Source organism: Anser cygnoides, chromosome 15 (genome assembly GCF_040182565.1).
Source record: "Anser cygnoides isolate HZ-2024a breed goose chromosome 15, Taihu_goose_T2T_genome, whole genome shotgun sequence".
NCBI classification, from domain to species: Eukaryota; Metazoa; Chordata; class Aves; order Anseriformes; family Anatidae; genus Anser; species Anser cygnoides.
Window position 1 is genome coordinate 4,086,113 of NC_089887.1, and position 19,476 is coordinate 4,105,588.

General features: G+C 57.0%; 2 protein-coding genes across 2 annotated transcripts in view; one reads left to right on the forward strand and one right to left on the reverse strand.

Moving 5' to 3' along the window:
- Nucleotides 1-13,209, forward strand: part of TNRC18 (trinucleotide repeat containing 18) — a 53,334-nt gene extending 40,125 nt beyond the window's left edge. The window contains 13 exon segments of the mRNA XM_066977821.1: nucleotides 993-1,232; nucleotides 2,860-3,302; nucleotides 3,876-4,034; nucleotides 4,890-5,031; nucleotides 5,475-5,592; nucleotides 5,877-5,952; nucleotides 6,269-6,377; nucleotides 7,305-7,421; nucleotides 7,700-7,864; nucleotides 8,427-9,721; nucleotides 10,134-10,370; nucleotides 10,813-10,887; nucleotides 11,463-13,209. Coding sequence (XP_066833922.1) covers nucleotides 993-1,232; nucleotides 2,860-3,302; nucleotides 3,876-4,034; nucleotides 4,890-5,031; nucleotides 5,475-5,592; nucleotides 5,877-5,952; nucleotides 6,269-6,377; nucleotides 7,305-7,421; nucleotides 7,700-7,864; nucleotides 8,427-9,721; nucleotides 10,134-10,370; nucleotides 10,813-10,887; nucleotides 11,463-11,669 — 3,383 coding nt within the window. The 3' untranslated portion in view covers nucleotides 11,670-13,209.
- A 1,987-nt stretch (nucleotides 13,210-15,196) lies between these two features.
- Nucleotides 15,197-19,029, reverse strand: SLC29A4 (solute carrier family 29 member 4). The gene is made up of 10 exons (XM_048067803.2): nucleotides 18,860-19,029; nucleotides 18,244-18,375; nucleotides 18,038-18,151; nucleotides 17,829-17,957; nucleotides 17,647-17,721; nucleotides 16,966-17,231; nucleotides 16,743-16,878; nucleotides 16,342-16,529; nucleotides 15,838-16,078; nucleotides 15,197-15,757 (listed from the first exon to the last, which is right to left on the reverse strand). The coding sequence occupies exons 1-10, from the start codon at nucleotides 19,017-19,019 to the stop codon at nucleotides 15,615-15,617; spliced, it is 1,584 nt and encodes a 527-aa protein (XP_047923760.2). The 5' UTR covers nucleotides 19,020-19,029; the 3' UTR covers nucleotides 15,197-15,614.
- Nucleotides 19,030-19,476: the final 447 nt, after the last annotated feature.

Genomic DNA, 19,476 nt, shown 5'->3' on the forward strand with positions numbered 1-19,476 from the left:
TAAAATTAATTGCCTTTGGGCTGATGAAGGACTCTCGGGAGGTGCTGCAGGGAAGGGAGAGATACCCCTCTCAGAGCATCTGCCCCCGAGTTCCTGCTGCGCACACACCCTGTAAAGGAAAATCCCAGCCCGCTGCTCTGCGTGTGCCAGCAGAGGCAGGCTGCGAGGCTGGTTTCTTTGCCAGAATTACGCTCCGGGCTGCGGGCAGCTCATCGTGCCTTCCCTGAGCTGGGCTTCCCTGGCCCGAGCCGTAGAGAGGGAAGTGAAGGGCAGGGAGTTTTGAGGCAGAGCGCTTAAACACTCCTTGTTGCCATCTCCCAACACAACTGCTGAAGCCTGCTCCTAGCAAACGTCATTTTCGCCCTTTGTCTCTTCTCATCTGCGGACACAGTTTTCCTCCTCCTGCATTCCAAACCCATCGCTTTCAAATTATTACTTCCCTCCTCCTCCCCCCACTTTGCATTCTTGCCTCCTGCCCCTTCTCCTCTCCATGTCCTCCTCGCCTGCTGCCCTGGCGCAGGCTGGTCCCTGGTATTCCCCTCCCGTGCTGATCCCTGATTCTGATTGTGCTGACGGGTTTTGTGCTGGAGGAAGAGGTGGTGGGCGGGAGGGGAATCCCACAGCTCCCCGGTTGGGATTTTCAGAGGAGTTAAGCTTTTAATCCCTCCTGCGAGCTGCAGGGAAGGGGCGCGTGGCTTCCTTTTCAAATCCCTGCCAGCACCCTGCTCTTCCCTCCCTCGCCTCGGATGGGTCCTCTGGGCCATCCCCGTGCTGCTGCGTCCTTCAGGGGTGGTGGTAGGCAGGGTGATGATGCCAGCTGTGTGGCCACAGAGACACGTGCGTGTCCATGGCCAGCATCTTCTGGCTCAGCTCGTGGGTGGCTCAGTGCTACTTCAGGCGAGCACGGAGCGGCAGGAGAGGCTGGGGTGGAAATGTGGCTGGCGCACAACTCCGTGGGGTTTGTAATGGGCTTCCTCTTTTCTGCGTGCTAGATTCCAGCTCCGAGGAGGAGGAAGAGGAGGATGAAGAGGAAGAGGAGGAAGCGGAGGACTATGGGACCGACGGCACCGACAGGCTGTCGTCGCCTGCCCTTGACGAGAGCGGCCTGGGCCTGCTAGCGAGGTTTGCTGCCAGCGCAATGCCCAGCCCCATCGTTCCCCCTCCGCTTTCCATCATCCAGCTGGAGGCCAAGCAGAAGGCGAAGAAGAAGGAGGAGCGGCAGAGCCTGATGGGTGAGCTGCGCGGTTAGGGTTGGTGCCGGGGGTGCAAGGTGGAAGGTTCGGGAGGTCCCAGCGGTGCTGCAGAAAAGCAAATTGTTACCCAGACACGTCGTGCCCTGTCCTTGCCTTTGGCTGCCTGGTTCTGATGCCGAAGGCAGGGACTGAGAAGCAGAGACACCCAAGCAGAAGAAAAACCTCTTCAGTTAGCCCATTCCATCAGCTTCCCCATAGAAACCAGCCAGCCAGACTCAAAATGAGAGTTCCTTCCTCTGCTCACGTGTTTGCCATGCCAGACCCTGTTTCTCTGCCCCTGTGTCTCAGTTTCGGTGTTACAAGTAATAGGAGTTTCATTTCTTCTCCTCCCCATGCCTGGCTGCACAAGTGCCCCTGGGTGACATCGTTCCCAGTCAGACAGATCTATATGGGCTCCATTTATAAATTCTCTATTAATATTTATTAAGTGATAATGGAATTTATAGCATGCTTCGGAATGGAAAATGATGTCTTCCTTGGGAGCCCAGCTTGTTTTAGCACCATTTCCATGCTATATTAGGCTTTTGCCAACTTGTTCCAACAGCCTCCGTAAAGAATTTATCGCCTTGTAACCTGCCCTCCTTGAAACTGGAAACGTCTAGAAATTGTCTCATGCGGCAGTGAGGGAGGAGCACGGGCGTTGCAATTTCCAGTGGGTTTTTCATCTCGAGCGTTGCCAGCTTCGATTTTGACAGGCTTGCTCTTTCCCTGTTCGTGCCGGGGCTGTCTCAGGGGAAGAGGTTGGGGTGGAAGAGGAGAGCAGGTTCCTGCAGGTTGAATTTCTGAAGGAAGATGCTTTCTCTCCGTGCCTGTGCCTCGTACATTTTCTTTTACCCACGAGTTGTTCAGTTGTGAATGTCCTTTCCCAAGGGTCTGCTGCAAGCACTGGTTATCATAGCGGGGGCCGTTCACTGTGGGGCTTGAGGAGAATTTCTGCCAACCTTCCTGGCGTGAAGCGAAGCCTGATTTCAGACCGTGTTGGTCTGAAGGCAAAGTCACACAGGTGTGTGGGTGCTGCCTCAGTTTCCCTTCTGCCCTTGAAGGCCCGTGATTTTGCTCTCCTTTATCAGGTTCCGGAGAGGGGAAAAACACTGCAGGTGGTGAACACCTTGGTGTTATTATGGTAATTCAGGATGCTGGACACTTCTGTGCCTGTAATGCAAAGCAGTGGCCAATACGAGGGGATTTCCATCTGCCACAGACAAAAGATCATTTATGTCTCCTGACTTTAAGATAATTACTCGAGCCAATAAATAGCACGGTGGTGTCTCTTGGCCAATGGGAAAAAATAAGCTTGAAATCTGGGTTTATTCAATTCATTAAAGAGATTGTTCTCCGGAAACAAATGTGAGGCTGGAGAGGACTGCACCCAGAAGGGTCGGAAAGCTCAGTCTGTGGGGTTTGTACTTCGCTTCAGCCAAGCAACTGCTTTTTGTGGAGGGCTAGAGGATCTTTGCCTTAGGGATGTTGGGGTTTGAAAAGGGGACACCAGGGCTGTGTTGAACAGGCATGACATCTCCCATGGAGCCCAAAAGCTTCCAGCAGGACGTGGCCCCTCTTGGCTCAGCCGGGGGATTTGACTGATGATTGAATCCTTTGCGTCTAGGGACGGAGTTTGAATACACCGACTCAGAGAGTGAGATCAAGATCAGGAAGAAGTCGCCCTCGGGGCTGCTGCGGGGGAAGAAGGGGCCGCTGGAGGCAAACAGCATCCCACCAAGCCAGGCTCCGAGCGGCCTCGACCCCGGATCTGGAAGCTCCGACAAGTCCAAGCTTGGGGCTGAGAAAGGCCGCAAGCTGAAGAAATTCAAGTCCCCCAAGGACCTGAGCTTTGAGTTTGGGCTGGAGGCCAGCGATGATGACCTGTGGAACCGGCGCCGGAGCGAGAGGATCTTCCTCCACGACGCCACCACGTCCTCGGCCATGCTGACCCCCACGGCACCTGCCAGCTCCACTCCTGTCTCCAAGCCCGGGCGCTGTGGGAAGGGAGCACCCATGAGCCCTAAAAAGGAGGGCAGCAAGGGGAAGGACAGGAAGGAGCTGAACAAGGTGAGGAACATGCTGACAGCATTGGTGTGGGAGCTGAGGGCAAAAGGAGAATGATTAACTCTGCTAGGCGAGAGCAGGGAGGGTTGAGTCCCATCTCAGTGGTTGCTCAAATGCTCTCTGACTGCCCCTTGTCCCCTGTGCCACTTTATGGTGCCTTCTGAGGGCTGCCCCTGGCTGGTAGTGGCAGTCATCTCCTGTTTGCTAACTCTTCCTCTGAGCTGAAAGCTCGGCTGCCTCTGGCTCCGGTTCAGTTCATGGTGGAGTTACTGGGGAGCAGCGATAGCAGGAGGAGTTCGATGGGTTGGTTGTGGCATGAGGCCAGCTGGGATCTTCTTGGAGCTTTTTGAGGGAAGGTTTGACAGGCAGAAATTTCTCTTTGGGGTAATGAAAAGCTCTCCCTGAAATGTGTGAAGCCTGAATGCAGGGCTGGGAGACGTAGGACAGCAGTGAACTGATTGCTGGCTGAATGTCACTCTACCTGAGCACAGCCTGCTTTGCTCCTCCTTTCTTCTCTGGGCCTGGATCTTTACCAATGGGAGTGTTTACTTTTTTTTTCTTTTTTTTTTTTTTTAGCAGCGTAAGAAAGGTAAAGAAGCACCCTGCTGCTCCTCGTCCATGTCTCCTCCTGGCATCCCTAGCTCCCCATCTGATGTTCGGGTCAGCCTGGCAAATGCCCTGGGCTCCACCAAGAAGAGCAAAGCCAAGGTGAAAGCCAAGGAGGTCAAAAAAGAGGTGAGTGGCTGGTTCTAGACTGTATGAGCTGGAGAGCAATTGGCAGAGCCCTGCTCTTTTTCTGGAGTGTGAGGGAGGGAAAACACAGAAAGCAGCCTTGCTCAGTGTGTTACAGGCAAAATTTGAGAAGCCTAAATTCCCAGGAAGGCTAGCAGGTAGTACATGCTGCTACCATCTGCTGTTCATTTGAATTCATACCTCAAATTAATGAGCAGGCAGGATTTCTCTCTAAGGCATGGAGGTGGGGGTGGAGGGAGAGCCTTCACAAACAGCAGAGACCAAGGAGATGATGATGGAGTTGGTCTGCTCAGCACGTGGAGAGCCAGGTCACCACTGTTTTCTGCTCGGTGTAGCCTGTCTTCTCTCATAATACACATTTCTGTGTCTTTTCACGTGATTTCTGAGTGTGATGCTTATGGTCTGTGTGTAACAGCAAGAAACAGATCGTGGGGCTTTGAGAAGAAAAAGGAACAGTGTCTGCTGCCTGTTTAGTGAAGACAGGCTCTCAGGAGCACTGTGCAGAGGGGTGGTGAGTGCAGAGCAGTGCTAGAGCTGTCTGCTCTTCAGCATCTCTCCTAGCCTCCAGGAGTGAGATGTGGCTAGGATGTGCAAAACAGCTTTTGCTCAGCTGTCAGTGATGCTCAGCAATGAGGCTGGTAAATAAAATAAGCATCTTTTTTTTTCCAGCCAAAAAGCAATGTTGGTTACACCCACTTAACTCTGTGATTAACGTTGCTGAGGATGGAGACGAGTTTGTCCCAATATCCTCAGGTTGTTTGTTGCTGGAGGAAGGTGAGATGGGATCAGGCTGTTGCCTGTTGGCACCCAGCTGACGTGCTGCTTGCTCTCCTGCAGAACCGAGGGAAAGGAGGAGCCGTCAGCAAGCTCATGGAGAGCATGGCGGCGGAGGAGGATTTTGAACCCAACCAAGACAGCAGCTTCTCAGAGGATGAGAACATCCCACTGAGCATGCTGGTTGAGAGGCCACCCACACCAGGTGAGGGCAGGAGGGGCTGGGAGGGCAAATTGTGTGAGTAGAGGAGCTGGATGAGTTTCCCAAGGCTGCTTTGGAGAGCTTTTCTGCTTTCACACATTCCTTGTCCAAAGCCACGAGTCCTTGTGGTGGAGATAACCAGTTTTCCAGTCAATTTTGGCTTGCCAAACACAAGCTTCATCAGAGTGGCCAACCCTGTTTGACATCCAGATGAAGCCCAGTCATTGAGCAGCCCTATTTTCATTTACTGATATGTTATTACTGAGAAGGGTGCCTTTTTCTCTCCAAGTATCTGGCCAGAGAGAGAGAGAGCCCTTTCTGCAAAGTACTTGCTGGCACTTTTCTAGGGAAGGTCATTCTGGGAGTATGAGATTTCTCTCTCCCCTTGCGGTCTCTTTTTCACGGATGGTGCTTTCTAATCCTTGCCTTGTTTCAATACCTCGCAGCTCCCCGCTCCTGCATAATTGACAAGGATGAGCTGAAAGATGGCCTGCGTGTCCTCATCCCCATGGATGACAAGCTGCTCTATGCCGGTCATGTCAAGACAGTGCATTCACCTGACATGTGAGTTGTGGGGCTGCTGAATTTGCCCGGGCTCTGCTAGAGAATGGGGATGTAGCTGGTGCAGGAATGGATTTGGGGACTTTGCCCGGCTGTCTGGAGAGAGACTGACAGAGTCTGGCAGGGAGGGAAGGAGAGTTCATTCTGCTTTATCAGTGCTGAGGAAAATCTAATTACCCCTTATTGAATGCACTCAACTGAACTGGTGGTAGGGCTCAGAGGGAGGTGTTAGCCCATCCAGGTGATCTGTTCCACGTGCAGTGTCTGACCAGGCCTTTGTGTTTCAGATACCGTGTGGTAGTGGAAGGTGAGAGGGGAAACCGACCCCACATCTACTGTCTGGAGCAGCTCTTGCAGGAAGCGGTATGTGAGGCTAGTGGGTGCCTGGGCCCTGTTTTGGAACGGAATAGGCTAACTGAGTGTCCCTCCCTGTCTGGGGCTGCAGGGGTGCCCCGTTCCTGTCCCCATGGGCAGAATGGGCAGAGCTCCCCTTGGTGTGGAGCTCCCCACTAGCAGGGGTGGTCCTTCGTGCTGTCTTGTGAGCAGACAGGAGGCCATTTCCCAGCAGGGAAACCGTCCCTTGTCTTCTCCAGAGCTGCTTTGCTAATGCCAAATGTGGTAGGATGGTCTGTGCTGGTGCGAGGAGCATCAGTAATCGCCTCCCTTTTGCCCCGAGCAGATCATTGATGTGAAACCACCGTCAGTGCGGTTCCTGCCCGAGGGCACGAGGATTGCAGCCTACTGGAGCCAGCAGTACCGCTGCCTCTACCCAGGGACAGTTGTCCGAGGTAAGGCCACCCTGGCTGCACTGTGAGCCAGGAATGTTGTGGTCCTGCATGTCCTGAGGGATGTCAGGCTTGTCTGGGATGGCCCTGAGGTCTGCTGTGAGTGTCTGGAGGTCAGAGGCTCACCCGTTCCTCCAGGTCATGCCCAGCTTAACCAGGGTGCAGGTTTAGTATCATCCTGTGGTCCAGGAGCCATGCTCTGGTAGGAGGAGGTCTGAGTGATTTAGGAGCTTAGAATACCAGGGAAATTTGACACATTTCAAAAAGTAAGAATTCACTCCAGCCCAGGCACTAGTGATTTCTGAGGTTGTGGAGGTTTCTGTATCATCTACCCACTGACAGCTCTGCCTCTGACACATCGCCTCTCGATGTCTCCCCCATCTGGCCTCATGAAAAAGTCAGTGAAGAGCCCTGGACAATTCTGCCATGACCGGCCTTGCTTTGGGCTCTCGGTCACACTGTATATAAAGAAAGAATTACTTAAAATGTATAGAGTGGTGATGCTGATGTAGGGAGAAGGAAGGTGAAAAACAGGAGCTCGTGATTGCTGAGAGAAGTTAAAAAATGCAGGTCGAAAAAAAAAAAGATACTGCAGTGAAAAAGGGAAAGTGAATCTCTGCAGGAACACAGGGAAATAGTGACACGAGGTGGGAAGTCAAACTGGAACGGTTGTTACATGCTGTAGCAGAGCTGTTGACAGAAGAATCGAGGAATTCTGCACTGGGTGGGCTGGTTTAGTATCATCAGGGATTTTTCACTGTCGACTGAGCCTTCTGTGCTCTCCTGCATTAGCCATATAGGAAAGGTGGGGGTGAGATGTTTTGGAGTTTGCGCAGGATCCCTCTATTCCCCTGTGTTCCTGCTTCCCTGACAAGTGGTTTGTACTCTTAAGTTCGTCAGTAACAACTTCTTCTGCTCCCTAACCTGCAGGAACCCTGGATCTGGAGGAAGATGGTGATCTCATCACAGTAGAGTTTGATGATGGGGACACCGGACGCATCCCGCTGTCTCACATTCGGCTTCTCCCACCTGACTACAAGATCCAGTGTGAGTCTTACTGCTCAGTTTCTTGCACGATACTTCCCTCTACAAAAGGTAGGGAGTTTGGAGCCACGTTCCTCTTAGATTTTGGGACTGATTCACAGACTTTCAATCACAAAGATTGTACCATCAATTATGGACACGCAAACCTGGGGTGGGGCACAACCCTTTGGGGAAAAAGGCCTAATCCCTGTTGGAGAATTGTTAGAGACAAGTTCCCTGTATCTCATCTCTGTTGTGTGTGTTGTTTCACTGCTTTTGAACATCTCTTTGACCCGTTCCAGGTGCCGAGCCTTCCCCGGCCCTTTTGGTACCTAGCACCAAGCGCCGCAGCCGTAAATCCAGCAAAGATGCTGGAGAAGGAAAAGAAGGGGCTACGCTGGGGTCAGAGGAACCCGTGTCAAAGGGCAAAGGGCGAGGGAGAAAGCCAAGCGTCAAGGCGAAAGCTGGTAGGTTGTCATCTCTGCCAGACCTGGAGCTGAGAGTCCTTGCACAGTTCCCCACCAACTCTCCCCAAGTTAGGGCAGTTGCTTGGGGCAAGGTTTGGAGGGGGTTGGATGTACTGCTTGAGTGCAGAGCATCTGTGCATCAGCCCTCTCTACTGCGACCGTAGTTTGCAGGAGGCAGGCTCAGAAGCTGGCCTGAGCTGTGAGAGCTTCCTTCTGTAAGTCGGGGCTGCAGAGCAATGTCCCTTTTTCAGCTGAGCATCTCAGCAGCCATCAGCAGGGACAAAGATACGGGAGATCTGCAGTTTGGTTCCTCTGCAGTCAAAGCAGCTTTCTTGGGAATTGCCCATCAGCCTCTTACAGGCACTGGCATCGGACCAGGCTGCTTAGTAAGCTTGTCCAGGGAGCAGTGAGCACCTTTGTGCCTCTTTAGGGAGCCCTAAGTAGTCAGGAACAAGCCACCCATGGCCAGAGACCAGTCACAACTGGTGTCTGGCTGTGTCTGAGCTAATGGTGCCCGTCTGGGCAGATACCTTCATGCCTATGTGCTTCTTATCCTCTGCAGAAGAGGCTGTCTTGCCAGAAGAGAAGGATCAGGTTGAGCCTTCACCTGGTGCCTCTTCAGTCCCAGAGAAGCCGGCCTGCCTGGGCAAGCAAAGTGTGAAGGGGTCGCGGAAGTCCCAGCCGCTGCCTGCTGGAGGCTCTCCTGCCCCCACAGAGGAGAAGCGGTCAAAAGCCAGTAAAATGAAGATCTCCACGAAGCTGCATAGCCCCCCTCAACCCACTTACCAGCCCGCTGTGTTCGGCAGCATCCTCGGCACAGAACCCTACGGCGACCTCCCAGGGACGCTGGCGGCCTTCAGCTCCAGCGATGCTTCGGCATCGAAAGCCAAGGCCAAGAAAGGGCGGCCCACGGAAGAGACGCAGGAATTTGGCACCATGGCCAAGGCTCAGAGGAAGCACGACAGTGAAATCCTCATCAAGCTGGACCATGAAGGTGTGATGTCTCCAAAGACAAAGAAGATGAAGGAGGCGATGAGGATGCTGGAGGACTCAAACCTGGCCAGTCGCAGAGATGGCAAGAGTCTCTTGGGGCTGGGCTATTCCCCTGCAGTGGGTGCAGAGGGCAAGCAGAAATCTTCCCGAACCAAAGCAGCTGATGGAGACCCTTCCCCTGCCAGCTTTGGGGGAAAGTTTGATGGCTCAGCAGAAAGCCTCGCTGCCTCCAAGGACCAGGAAGACAAGGCAGCAGCTCCGGCAGCTGTGGAGGAGTCTGAGAGCAACAGCAGCGACAGCAGCTCAGAGTCAGAGGGAGAAGAGGAGGCTGAGAAGAACAGAGGGGAAGCCCAGGACAGCAGCTCGGCCAGCTCCAGGGCATCCACCCCTCTCTCTTCCTCCAACTCCTCCTCTTCATCCTCTTCTAGCAGCAGCTCCTCTTCATCCTCCTCTTCCTCCTCTTCTTCTGCCTCATCGACCTCTTCTTCGTCGAGCTCCAGCTCCTCTTCCTCCTCCACTACGGACGAAGACTCCTCCTGTAGCTCTGATGACGAAGTAGCTGAGGCCCAGCCAAGTTCCTCGGTGCAACAAACCCTCCCTCCCAAGCAAACCAAGCAGGCAGGGAAATCCCGCGCGTCCTCCCACCCCCAGAGCCAGAAACAGCCGGCGCAGCAGCCGGCGCAACAGCCGGCGCCGCAGCAGAGCGGCAACAAGAGCAGGCCCAAGAAGCGCGAGGGCATCCACCTGCCCACCACCAAGGAGCTGGCCAAGCGCCAGCGGCTGCCGTCGGTGGAGAACAGGCCCAAGATCGCCGCGTTCCTCCCCGCGCGGCAGCTGTGGAAGTGGTTCGGGAAACCCACGCAGGTAAAGGCAGCGCCTCCCGTTCGCGTGGTGCCTCTTGCGGTGCCTCTTTCCCCCTGGGGGCTGCCCGAAGGAGGCTTGTCCTTCTGGGCTGGCAGAACTCTTGACGGCGTGGTGTGTTCCCCAGCCTGGCCCTGGGGATCTCCCCGCCGTTTGCGAGGAGAATCGGGGTGGGCCTGGGTCTCTCTGTGCTCTGTTTCTTGTGGGAATGCCTCTTGGTGCTATGGCAGAAGGCAAACACCAGCGCCGTGTCCTGATTCTCCGTTAGCGTGTAGTGCTGAGGCCCTGGAGAGGCGGTGGCTGTGGTCACTGCTGGGCCAGGCCTGGCTCTGCCAGCAGCAGAGGGCAGGATGGGGCCAGCCGTGCTGGCTGGGGGAAACCAGGGCTGCTCACCCGTGTGATCCTCTCTTGGCAGAGACGAGGAATGAAAGGGAAGGCCAGGAAGCTCTTCTACAAGGCCATCGTGCGGGGCAAGGAGATAATTCGCATCGGGGACTGTGCCGTCTTCCTCTCAGCTGGCCGCCCCAACCTGCCCTACATTGGCCGGATCCAGAGCATGTGGGAGTCGTGGGGCAACAACATGGTGGTCCGAGTCAAGTGGTTTTATCACCCAGAAGAAACCAACCCCGGGAAGAAACTGAATGAAGGCAAGGTAGGCTGGTGTCCCTTGCTGAGAGGGCTGCAAAGCGGCTTGTCCCTTTTTTTTTGTTTCCCGAGGACAAGGAGAATCATGTCCCAGTTTGTTACCGGTAGCCTCGTGGGGTGGACCCATCATTTCCTGCTACTGGGGATGCCCGTGGTATGGGCGGGCCTGGTATTGACCCCGTGAGCGAGGGGTGTCTTTTATCCTACTGGGAAATAAAGATGTTTGTGTCAGTACAGAAAGAGTCTGTGCGGTGGAAAAACCAATGCCCTGCTGCTCAGAACCACTGACTTCTGCACGCTTGCACGGTGTGGTTTGCAGCAGGCTCTCAGCATGTGTTACCTGTGGGTGAGGCTGAGCTTATAAAGGCACATGTGGTGGGCAGATGATAGCATGGAAAAAAAATACTAATTCACTCTTCATTTCTCTTTTCTTTTCCTCTTGGGCGCAGCGCTGGGATCAGAAATCAGGCAGGAGCCTGTCCACAGCTCTGCAGGCATCCAACCAGAGGAAGGACTTCATGGAGGTCAGTGAGGTTGGGGGCGAGCTGGGGTGGCGTGCTGGGGACTGCATAACCCGTGCTGCTGGGAAAAAGCCCCTCGATTATTTGGCTTTTGCCTCAGCTGCTGACCCTGCAGCATTCACAACTTCCGATGGGAGATCTTGGGAGGGTGGATATTGCTGCTGGTGCTAGGCGTGAGGAGGAACAGAGGGGCTGGTAGCCAGCACCCGCCTTTGCATTTGCGTCCTTAAAAAAAGGATGCAAAACCCCTGGCCTCTGTATTCCCCCGCTGGTGCACTCTGCAGCCCTGGAGTTCCCGTCGGTGGAAGCTGGCTGTAAGCAAGGGCTCAGGTTCATTGTGCTGGACCGATCGTGTCTGCACTGCCCGTGGGGGCGTCCCTGTGCATGCTCCCCGTGTCCCTCCCAGGGCTGGCAGTGGGGATGGCTGAGGAGTTCTGCCCGAGTGTGCGCACAAGCCCTGGGTAGTCCTGGTGGATGTTTTTTTTTTTTCCTTGCAAATTGAAGATGACGCTTTAAATGCCGTGAGATCTAATTGCTGCCTTTCGTTCTGTCTCCCTCCTTCCCTTCCGGTAACGCAGCGAGCCCTCTACCAGTCCTCCCACGTGGATGAAAACGATGTCCAGACCATCTCACACAAGTGTCTTGTTGTTGGTCTGGATCAGTACGAGCAGATGCTGAAGACGAAGAAATACCAAGACAGTGAGGACCTCTACTACCTTGCAGGGACCTACGAGCCCACTACGGGCATGATCTTCAACACCGACGGGGTCCCTGTCATCTGCTGACCGCCCGGGGGACGCGTGCCACCCCCTGGGAAGGGACGGGACAAACATGAGGACGTGCCTGTTAAGACGACATGATTGTTTCTTTCAATGCTCATGACTTCTGTGTCACACTACAGACAGGAGAGCGCGAGAGACACGAGGAGGAAGGAGAGGGCTGAAGAAAGGGGTTGGGGAAGCGGTTACAGGACTTGTGGAAGATACCGGGTGGTGGTGGTGGTGGTGCGTGAACCCCAGAGCTCCTCCCGAAGTGGCTTTAATTAAGGTGACACTTGACCAACTTCTCCCTTCCTCCTTTTGGTCCTGGAAAGCACATGGGTCTCATGATCATTTCACCAGCGGGACCCCCCCAGCAGGAGGGATCCCTTTTGTGTCATTCGCCCCCATCAGTCACTCAGAAGCCGCCTGTACGTGGAAGGACACCGCTGGCCTTCTACGTATGCTCCTCTCCGTCCTTATTATTCCCTTTCCTGCTTGTTTCGCATGACCCTTTAGGAAGGACAGGGTGGAAGGAAAAAAGGAGATGAGTCTCTCTCAGCGCCTCGTCTCGACCCTCTCAGCAACCTTTTTGCAGTTCCCTTGCCTGGCCGCGTGCAGCACGGAAGGGCAGAGCTGGTCCTGGCGTGGAGGTGGGCGGGAGAGGTTCTCCAGGCCGGGGGGAGCAGGGAGAAGGTGAGCTGCCCTCCAGGCTGGGATGCTGCCTTCCCGCTGCCTCGAACAAACGGTCTGAACCCACCTTCCCGCTCCCTCCTGCCCCAAAAAGGCCTTTGGGGAGCAAGTGCAGGGTGAGGTGGCGATGCTCGGCGAACAAAACTTGTTTTGGAGCGTGCAGGGAAGGGGGAAAGGGAATGGCTGGGGGAAGCTGCTGCTCGGTGCGTTGAGCAGAGGATCCTGCAGGCCCTTGGGGCAGAACAGATTTTCAAGAGCCTTGGGGCCCTTGGCAGAATGGATTTCAGCATCCCTCACCTGGCTTTACCCCTCCTGCCTGAACGGAGACGTGGAGCTGCCTGGAAGCCCTCAGTTGCAGGGAACAGGGACAGAGCACGAAGCCCAGCCGTGCCCGCCTGCTGCATTTCCACCGCCAGAGCCTTGCTGTCACCTCGAGCGGGGGAAAGGGGCCCTTCAGCTTGCTCCATCCGCCTGGCCAGCCTTGCCACGGTTTGCAGGGAGCCGCCACCATCGCCTCCTGCCTCCCCCTGCAGCACCAACCCTCCGGCTCAATCCGTGGGGCATCGCCACCGCCGCACCGGGGATCCACCCGGGAAGGCAGCGCGCAGCCAGGAGACGCTGGAGGAGACCACACCGCTGCACCATCCTTGCACTTAAACAAACAAAAAAAACACACACACACAAAAAAAAAACCAAACTCCAAGAGACGCACTGATCTTCGCAACGACCGACTCGCACTACAGCTCGCTGGGACGCAGAGCCGCCCTGGCTCCTCCGGGGAGGAGATGCTCGCACGAGGACAGATCACAAACTGTCCCCCCCAACACTGCTGGGGGCCGGGGCTGGGGCGCCCCTGCAGCCACCCCTCGTACTTCGGAAGAACCACACGCACGGTGCTGAGCTGGTACCACCTCTGCCCCAGGCCGCCGGCGCCTCGGATAGTGACGGTTCTAGCCTGTACAGTTTTAATGTACCAAAAGACTCTTTAGCCCTCCTGTATTATAAGTCTTTAAATGGATTCAACTTTTTAATTATAAATATAAATATAAATATATATATATAAATATAAACTTTTTAAAACTGTGAAAAAAAAAATTATGAAATTCTAAAAAAAAAAAGAAAAAAAAGACGGCAGAAATGAACACAGTCTGACGTTTAGAATATTATTTTTTATTTCCTGTTGGATTGTGATTGTAAATGATCTGGGAACAGGCACACCCCCCACGCTCAAAGTGTACTGTAATTCTAGAAGCAAATTGTGTGATCATATTTTAAAGAGCGAGAGAGAGAGCGCGCGAGAGAGATTTTATGCTAATGTTAAATAGAAAGCACTTAAAACCCACTGCCTTCTATGGAACACAAGGATATTTCAGACAATCGAGAGGAAAGGAGAGCCAGGTTTTTTGTCCTTTTTTTTTTTTTTTTGTCGTCGTTTTGTTTATGTTTTGTTTAAAACAATTTTTTTGGCATTCTGTTTGTTGGAGAACTCCGTGTGATCTTTTTTCATAAAAAAAAAAAAAATTAATTGAAAAAAAAGCAACCCGACGACGCATCTTTCTTTGTCTCACTTTTCCTGACTGTGGGTGTTGTTTTTTTTTTTTTCCCCTCCCGGTGCCAGCGGTCTCTTTTTGGCTGTGCTTTGGCAGCACTGTGCAAGCTGGCGGGGGGCTCAGTGGGGTCCCAGGCGTGTGGCTGTGTCCCCGTCAATGTGGCTGCCCCTAGGGGACAGAGAGGACGTGCGAGATGGGGAACAACACCAGGGGACCACACCAAGGGGTCTGCAGCGTCCCCTGATAAACCCGAGGATGGTAAACCCACTGGGATGGGGCATGATGAACCCACGGCCAGCCAGCAAATGGGGCAAGCGATGACCCCAAAGAGCCTGGTCCCTTTCCACCCCAGCAGGAAAAGAACCGGGACACGCAAGCTGGTGCCTTTCAGAAAATAATAAAAACCTGAAACCCAAAAAGCATTTGTTCAGAAGGAAACCCCCAAACCCAGCTGTGTGTCTGGGACCGGCGCAACGCGGGGCTGAGGGCTGTGCTGCCCTGGGGGTGCTCCGGCAGCGCCCCACGGTGCAGGCGCCCTGCGCCTCATCGCTCCTCTTGGGGTTTTTTTTGGACAATTTCCTTTTCCCTGTCTCCGCTGCCTGGCTGAGCGGGCACCTGCACGCCCCAAAGCTGGGCTAACGCCTGCCCAGCTGCTGTGGGCCGCCAGCAGTGCTCTGCGGTCTCCCTCTGGAGCATCCCTGGTGCCAGCCTCGCACCGAACCCGGTTGTGGAGCATCCCGCAGGTGTGCGTGCAGCGGGAGCGCTGCAGGCTGCGGCCGCTCATCCCACTGCAAGAGCATCACGCCCTGACCGCCTGTGGCACCTCGTTTCCCCTCTAACACCCCTCCTCTCCCCGCCGCTGTCAGCGCGGCGGGGCACGGGGTGGCTGCTCCTGCTGCGGGACTCTGCGCGGGCCCGTCTGTGCCCTCCATCCCCTCGCTCTGTGTTCGCCACCAAAGGCGTTACAGGAGCTGAGCTGCTGGGCGCAGCGGGGAGCAGGGATCGTCGCAAAGTGAGGCATTTAATCCGGTGTCAGCTTCATTTACGGCCCTTGTAACAGAATTAGAGGCTCAGCAGTGGCCCTGGGCAGCATCCACGGTGCCTTGGCCTGGAGACCCCCCGCCAAGGCAGCAGAGCCCCCCTTGGGCAGCCCCACAGCACGCAGCGGGGGGCAAGACCCTCTTCTCTCACGGTAGGGGGGCAAAAAAGACAAAAGCAAAGCAAAGTGTGTTCTTTCTTTCTTTTTTTCCATCCTGCAGAAGTGATTCGGGTCTGTTACACAGCAATTGGGGTATTTTTTTTTTTGGGGGGGGGGGGGGGGGGGGGGGCACGGTTTCAAGTGCTGCAGAGGAATCCTGCGGTGCTGTGGATAAAAGCCTCGCCTCGCCATCCCACAGCACCTTCCTCCCTCGCTCCTCTTCCTCACCAGCCCTTCTTCTCAGCGCTGTCCCCATTCCTTTTGGGATGGTGCAGTATTTCCTTGGCAAGAACTCAAAGAGAACCCCCCCCCCCCCCCCAATACCCCCAGAGCTCTGTACTTCACCCCAGGGAGTCCCCCAGGAGCAGTGGCACCACCCCTCAAATCTGGGGGGCCACCATCCCGAGAGGTGGCCCCGCACAGCACCCCGAGGGACACCTGCATGGGCACCGAGGGCCATTTGGGGAGGCCGCAGCCCCATGCCAACAGGACCCGGTCCCATCCTGACCCCCCACCACCCATCCCCGGGGCTCAGTAACCCCCCAGGAAGGAGCCGTTGGACGTTTCGGTGTAGAAACAGCTACTGTGGGACGTGCTGGTGAGGCTGTAGGCAAAATAAGCCACGGCCGAGCCCAGCGTCAAGCCCGTCATGTAGGACACGGTCATGGTGTTCCCTGCGGGAAGGGACACGGGGTGTCAGGGTGCCAGCCCCGGCCACCCCCTCGTGGGGTCCCCGGGGACGGCGTGACCCTACCTGCCAGCTCCCGCTGCTCGGGGCTCACTTTGCCGGCGGCCAGGATCATGGGCACGCTGCCGAAGTAGCCGTTGGTGATGCCCATGAGGAGGGAGAAGACGCAGGGCCAGGCCGGGTGGCCGAAGGCGGGCTTCCCGTTGGGGTAGACGCACATGATGAAGAGGGGGATGAAGACCACGCGGAGGCAGGAGTAGATGAGGAGGTGGGTTCCCCTCCAGTCGTAGGGCAGGGCGGCCAGGATCTGCAGCGAGGGGCAGAGACCGCGCTGGGGGGGGGGGGGTGGGAGCGAGGAGGTTTGGGAGGGCGAGGCGGTGGGAAGCCCATCGTCCGCAGGAGCCCGACCTCGGCCACGCCGGGGAGCACCCGCACACCGGGTAGGTGCCCGTGGGGCGGAGAAGACCCCAAGTGGCTTTGAAAGAGAACATAAAGAAGGGGAGGGGGGCAGGGGTGGAGGTGGCTGAGCCCCCCACCCCCCCTGGCCGCGGCTGCGTTGCCCTCGCCTACCTTGCCGACAAAGTCGGAGAGGTTGAAGATGGCCATGATGAGGATGGGGAGCCACTCGCCCAGCGTGCAGTTGTGGATCTCCGACTCCAGCCCGGGGAAGAGGCACAGCGTGATGAAGTAGGTCATGGCGATGGACAGCATGTAGGCCCAGATGAGCCGCGACACGACGTAGCGGTGGAGCAGCATGTCTGGGAGAGGCGGGCAGCGCGGCTCAGCCAGGTACCGCATCCCCAAGGCTCACCAGCAGCAGCACGCTGAGATGTCCCCGTATTTTTGGGCGCAGTGACAAATGGATGACCCTTCCCCCCCTAAAACCCTAGGCTGCAGATTGCTCCTCCTGCCCCACAAACCCACCCTGCTCCTGCCACCCGCCACGGCTCGTCCCCGAGCCCGCCACCCACCTCTGAAGCTGGGCCAGCTCCTCTTGATTTTGGGCCGGGGCACGTCGAAGCGCATGTAGGTGCTGCTGCCCGCCAGCTCGGCTTCGGGGCCCAGGCTGCCCCGGGGGGAGCCGGGCTGTCCCCGCGGCCGGTCCTCCTGCACGGGGAGAGGGGACACCAGCGCTGACCCCGGGGACAGAGGGACCTTGGGGAGCAGCGGGGGGGGGGCCCTGCCTTGGCTTACAAATCGGACGTCCTCAGCGGTGACATCGTGGTGGACGCGGTACCCTGTCCCGTGGTCGCCGGCCCCCCGGGACGCGGGGTGGCCCTTGCGGGAGCAGGAGGTGTAGTAGCGGACGAAGCGGGTGCGCTTCACCAGGAGGTGGAGGATGAAGCACGTCAGCTCCATGCCGATGGAGATGAAGAAGAAGATGACCGTGTTCTCCTTCTCGTCCGACAGCAGCAGCTTGGTGAAGATGCGGCTGAGCGAGATGATGACCCCGGCGGTGCCTGGTGGCACAGCCGAGCGGTCGGGGCTGGGTCCCACAGAACCCTACGGCTTGGGGACCCCCCCCCCCCAGCAGCCCCACATTGCACAGGGTTGGATGCTCCAGGCACGGAGGAGCCACAAGTGGCATTTTTGGGGTGATGGAGCCAGCTCGTGGCAGACACCCCCCAGCCCCCATGGCAGCACAGCTGATAGTGCACATGATTTGAACACCCCGTTTTGCCACGGAGCCTTCGGGGTTGTCCCCCAGCTGCTGGAAGCCCAAAAGCCACCAGGACGTGGTCCTGGGCAGCCTGTCCTAATCAGGGGGACGGAGGAGATGGCCTCGGGGGGGTCCCCTCCCACCTCAACCACTCTGGGACTCTGTCCCCAGCTGGGGACATCGCGGTGGCACGCGCGGCAGCCGCCGGTACTCACTCTCGCCCGTCATCACCCCCTGCGTGTAGCGCTTGGGCAGCAGCCCCGTGTAGCCGTAGAAGCTGGATTGCTGCACTTCAGGAGAGATGCGCGCAGGGGAGAAGGAGGGGGATTATTGCCGCAGCCGAAACGCCCCGCTGAGAGGCTGGGACTGGCGAGGGTCCCAGGAGACCACGGCATACCTGTGCAGCCAAAAGCCACCACCCCGACGGCCACCAGGTTGATGGCGTAGGCTTGCCGGCGGGTGAAGAGCTCCAGCCAGACGTCGCAGATGCTGACAAAGAGCAGGGGACCCAGGGCGAAGAGGTAACCTGCAGAGGGGGGAGATAGGGGCAGGTGGTGGGGCTGGGGGGGGCTGGCACCGCCTGGGGACCCGGGGACCCCAGCTCACCCACGGAGATGCGCGTGTGCAAGCTCAGCAGCTCCACCAGCGCGTTGTTGAGGATGACGGCCACCAAGGCCACCAGGATGTAGGTGAGGCTCATGTCGAAGACGATGGAGGTCCCTGCGGAGAGGCAGGCGGTGGGGAAGGCTGCCGGGGGCTCAGCTCAGGTTTGGCGGGGTGGGCAGGAAGAGATTGGGCTGCTGGAGACCTACCTGGGTATTTGTGGTGCAGGTAGTCCACGTCGGTGATGAAGCTGTTGTACGGCAGGAGAAACCCAACCCCGGCCAGCAGCATGGCGAAGTAGATCCCGTGGTATCGGTCCTGTGGCTCGGGGTCTTCAGAAACTGCCCCGAAAGGGAAGGAAAGAGAGGAGGTGTGACAGTGGCACCGGAGCTTTCATGTCCCTTGTGGCACTGGGGACATGGGGACCCAATGCGTCTCGCTCAGGGCAAGCCAGCCCCGGCCCCGCAGTGCTACAAATGCCCTCGGCCTGGAGAAACTCCTTCCAGAAACAAAGGCTGGAGGGCAGGAAGACACCAGGGCTTTGAGGGCTGATGGGTTTTTCTAGCGGGGGGAGAGCCAGGCAGGAGCGAGCGGCTCAGAACCCCCCCGCTAACCGCAGAGCCCACCCCTACAGGATGCTGTGGTGGCTAAAACGGGTACAAAGCACTCTGAAGGAGCCAGCAGGCCATTCCGTGGCACGGCATGACTTCACGGCAGAATAGCCATTTGCGGCTATTAACCCACCCCAGGAAGCTCCTCTAAATGGGTGGGAAAAGCCTCGGGGCAGGCGGCCCCCCTGGCCCCATCCGTGTCCCCCCTCCTCACCCGGCTCCATGAAGGTGAGGACGCCCTTGGCCTGGCCGCCCCGCTGCAGCTCATCCTCCTCCAGCTGGTAGCTGTCGAAGCTGAAGCTCATCACCACGTTCCCCTCGGGCGTCCCCGCCGGGCTCAGCTCCTTGAAGCGCTCCGTTCCCACCGACCCCATCGCGGCCGACCTGGGGACAGAGAGCGGTGACCCCCCCCCCCCCCCGGGGGGCACACAGGTGGGTGACAGTCCCTGTGTCCCCCTGGGGTCGTGTTACCCCCCCAGGTGATGCTGTAGGGTCTGTGATGCTTGCCCCGGCCCTGCTCAGCACCTCGCTGGGACGCTCAGCACCGACGCTGGGATTTCCAAAAGCAATTAGAGAAATTAATGGGTGGAAACCAGGCGGCTGCTTGGGGGGGATCCCAGCTGCCTCGGGAAGCCCTTGCTCTCTGCGGGCTCTTTATGTTTTTATATAGCCCATGAGCTCCGGTTTATGCCCTTTTTCAGCATCTCCGCTGCCTGTGGCTGGGGACACCGCTCCCGCTGCCCTTTCGGGGTGAGGACAGGATGCGACCCGGCTGTTCAGGCAGCATTTTGGACCGAGGGGGGGGCCACGGCACAGCGGGGAGATGCTCAG

Bases quoted from the DNA above. Each gene is read 5' to 3' on its own strand.
- SLC29A4 (XM_048067803.2), bottom strand. From the start codon at position 19,019: ATGGGGTCGGTGGGAACGGAGCGCTTCAAGGAGCTGAGCCCGGCGGGG. The intron at 18,152-18,243 runs GTAGGTCTCCAG...GCCTCTCCGCAG, and splicing joins CCTGCACCACAAATACCCAG to GGACCTCCATCGTCTTCGAC. The intron at 17,232-17,646 runs GTGAGTACCGGC...CTGTGCCACCAG, and splicing joins GGGGGTGATGACGGGCGAGA to GCACCGCCGGGGTCATCATC.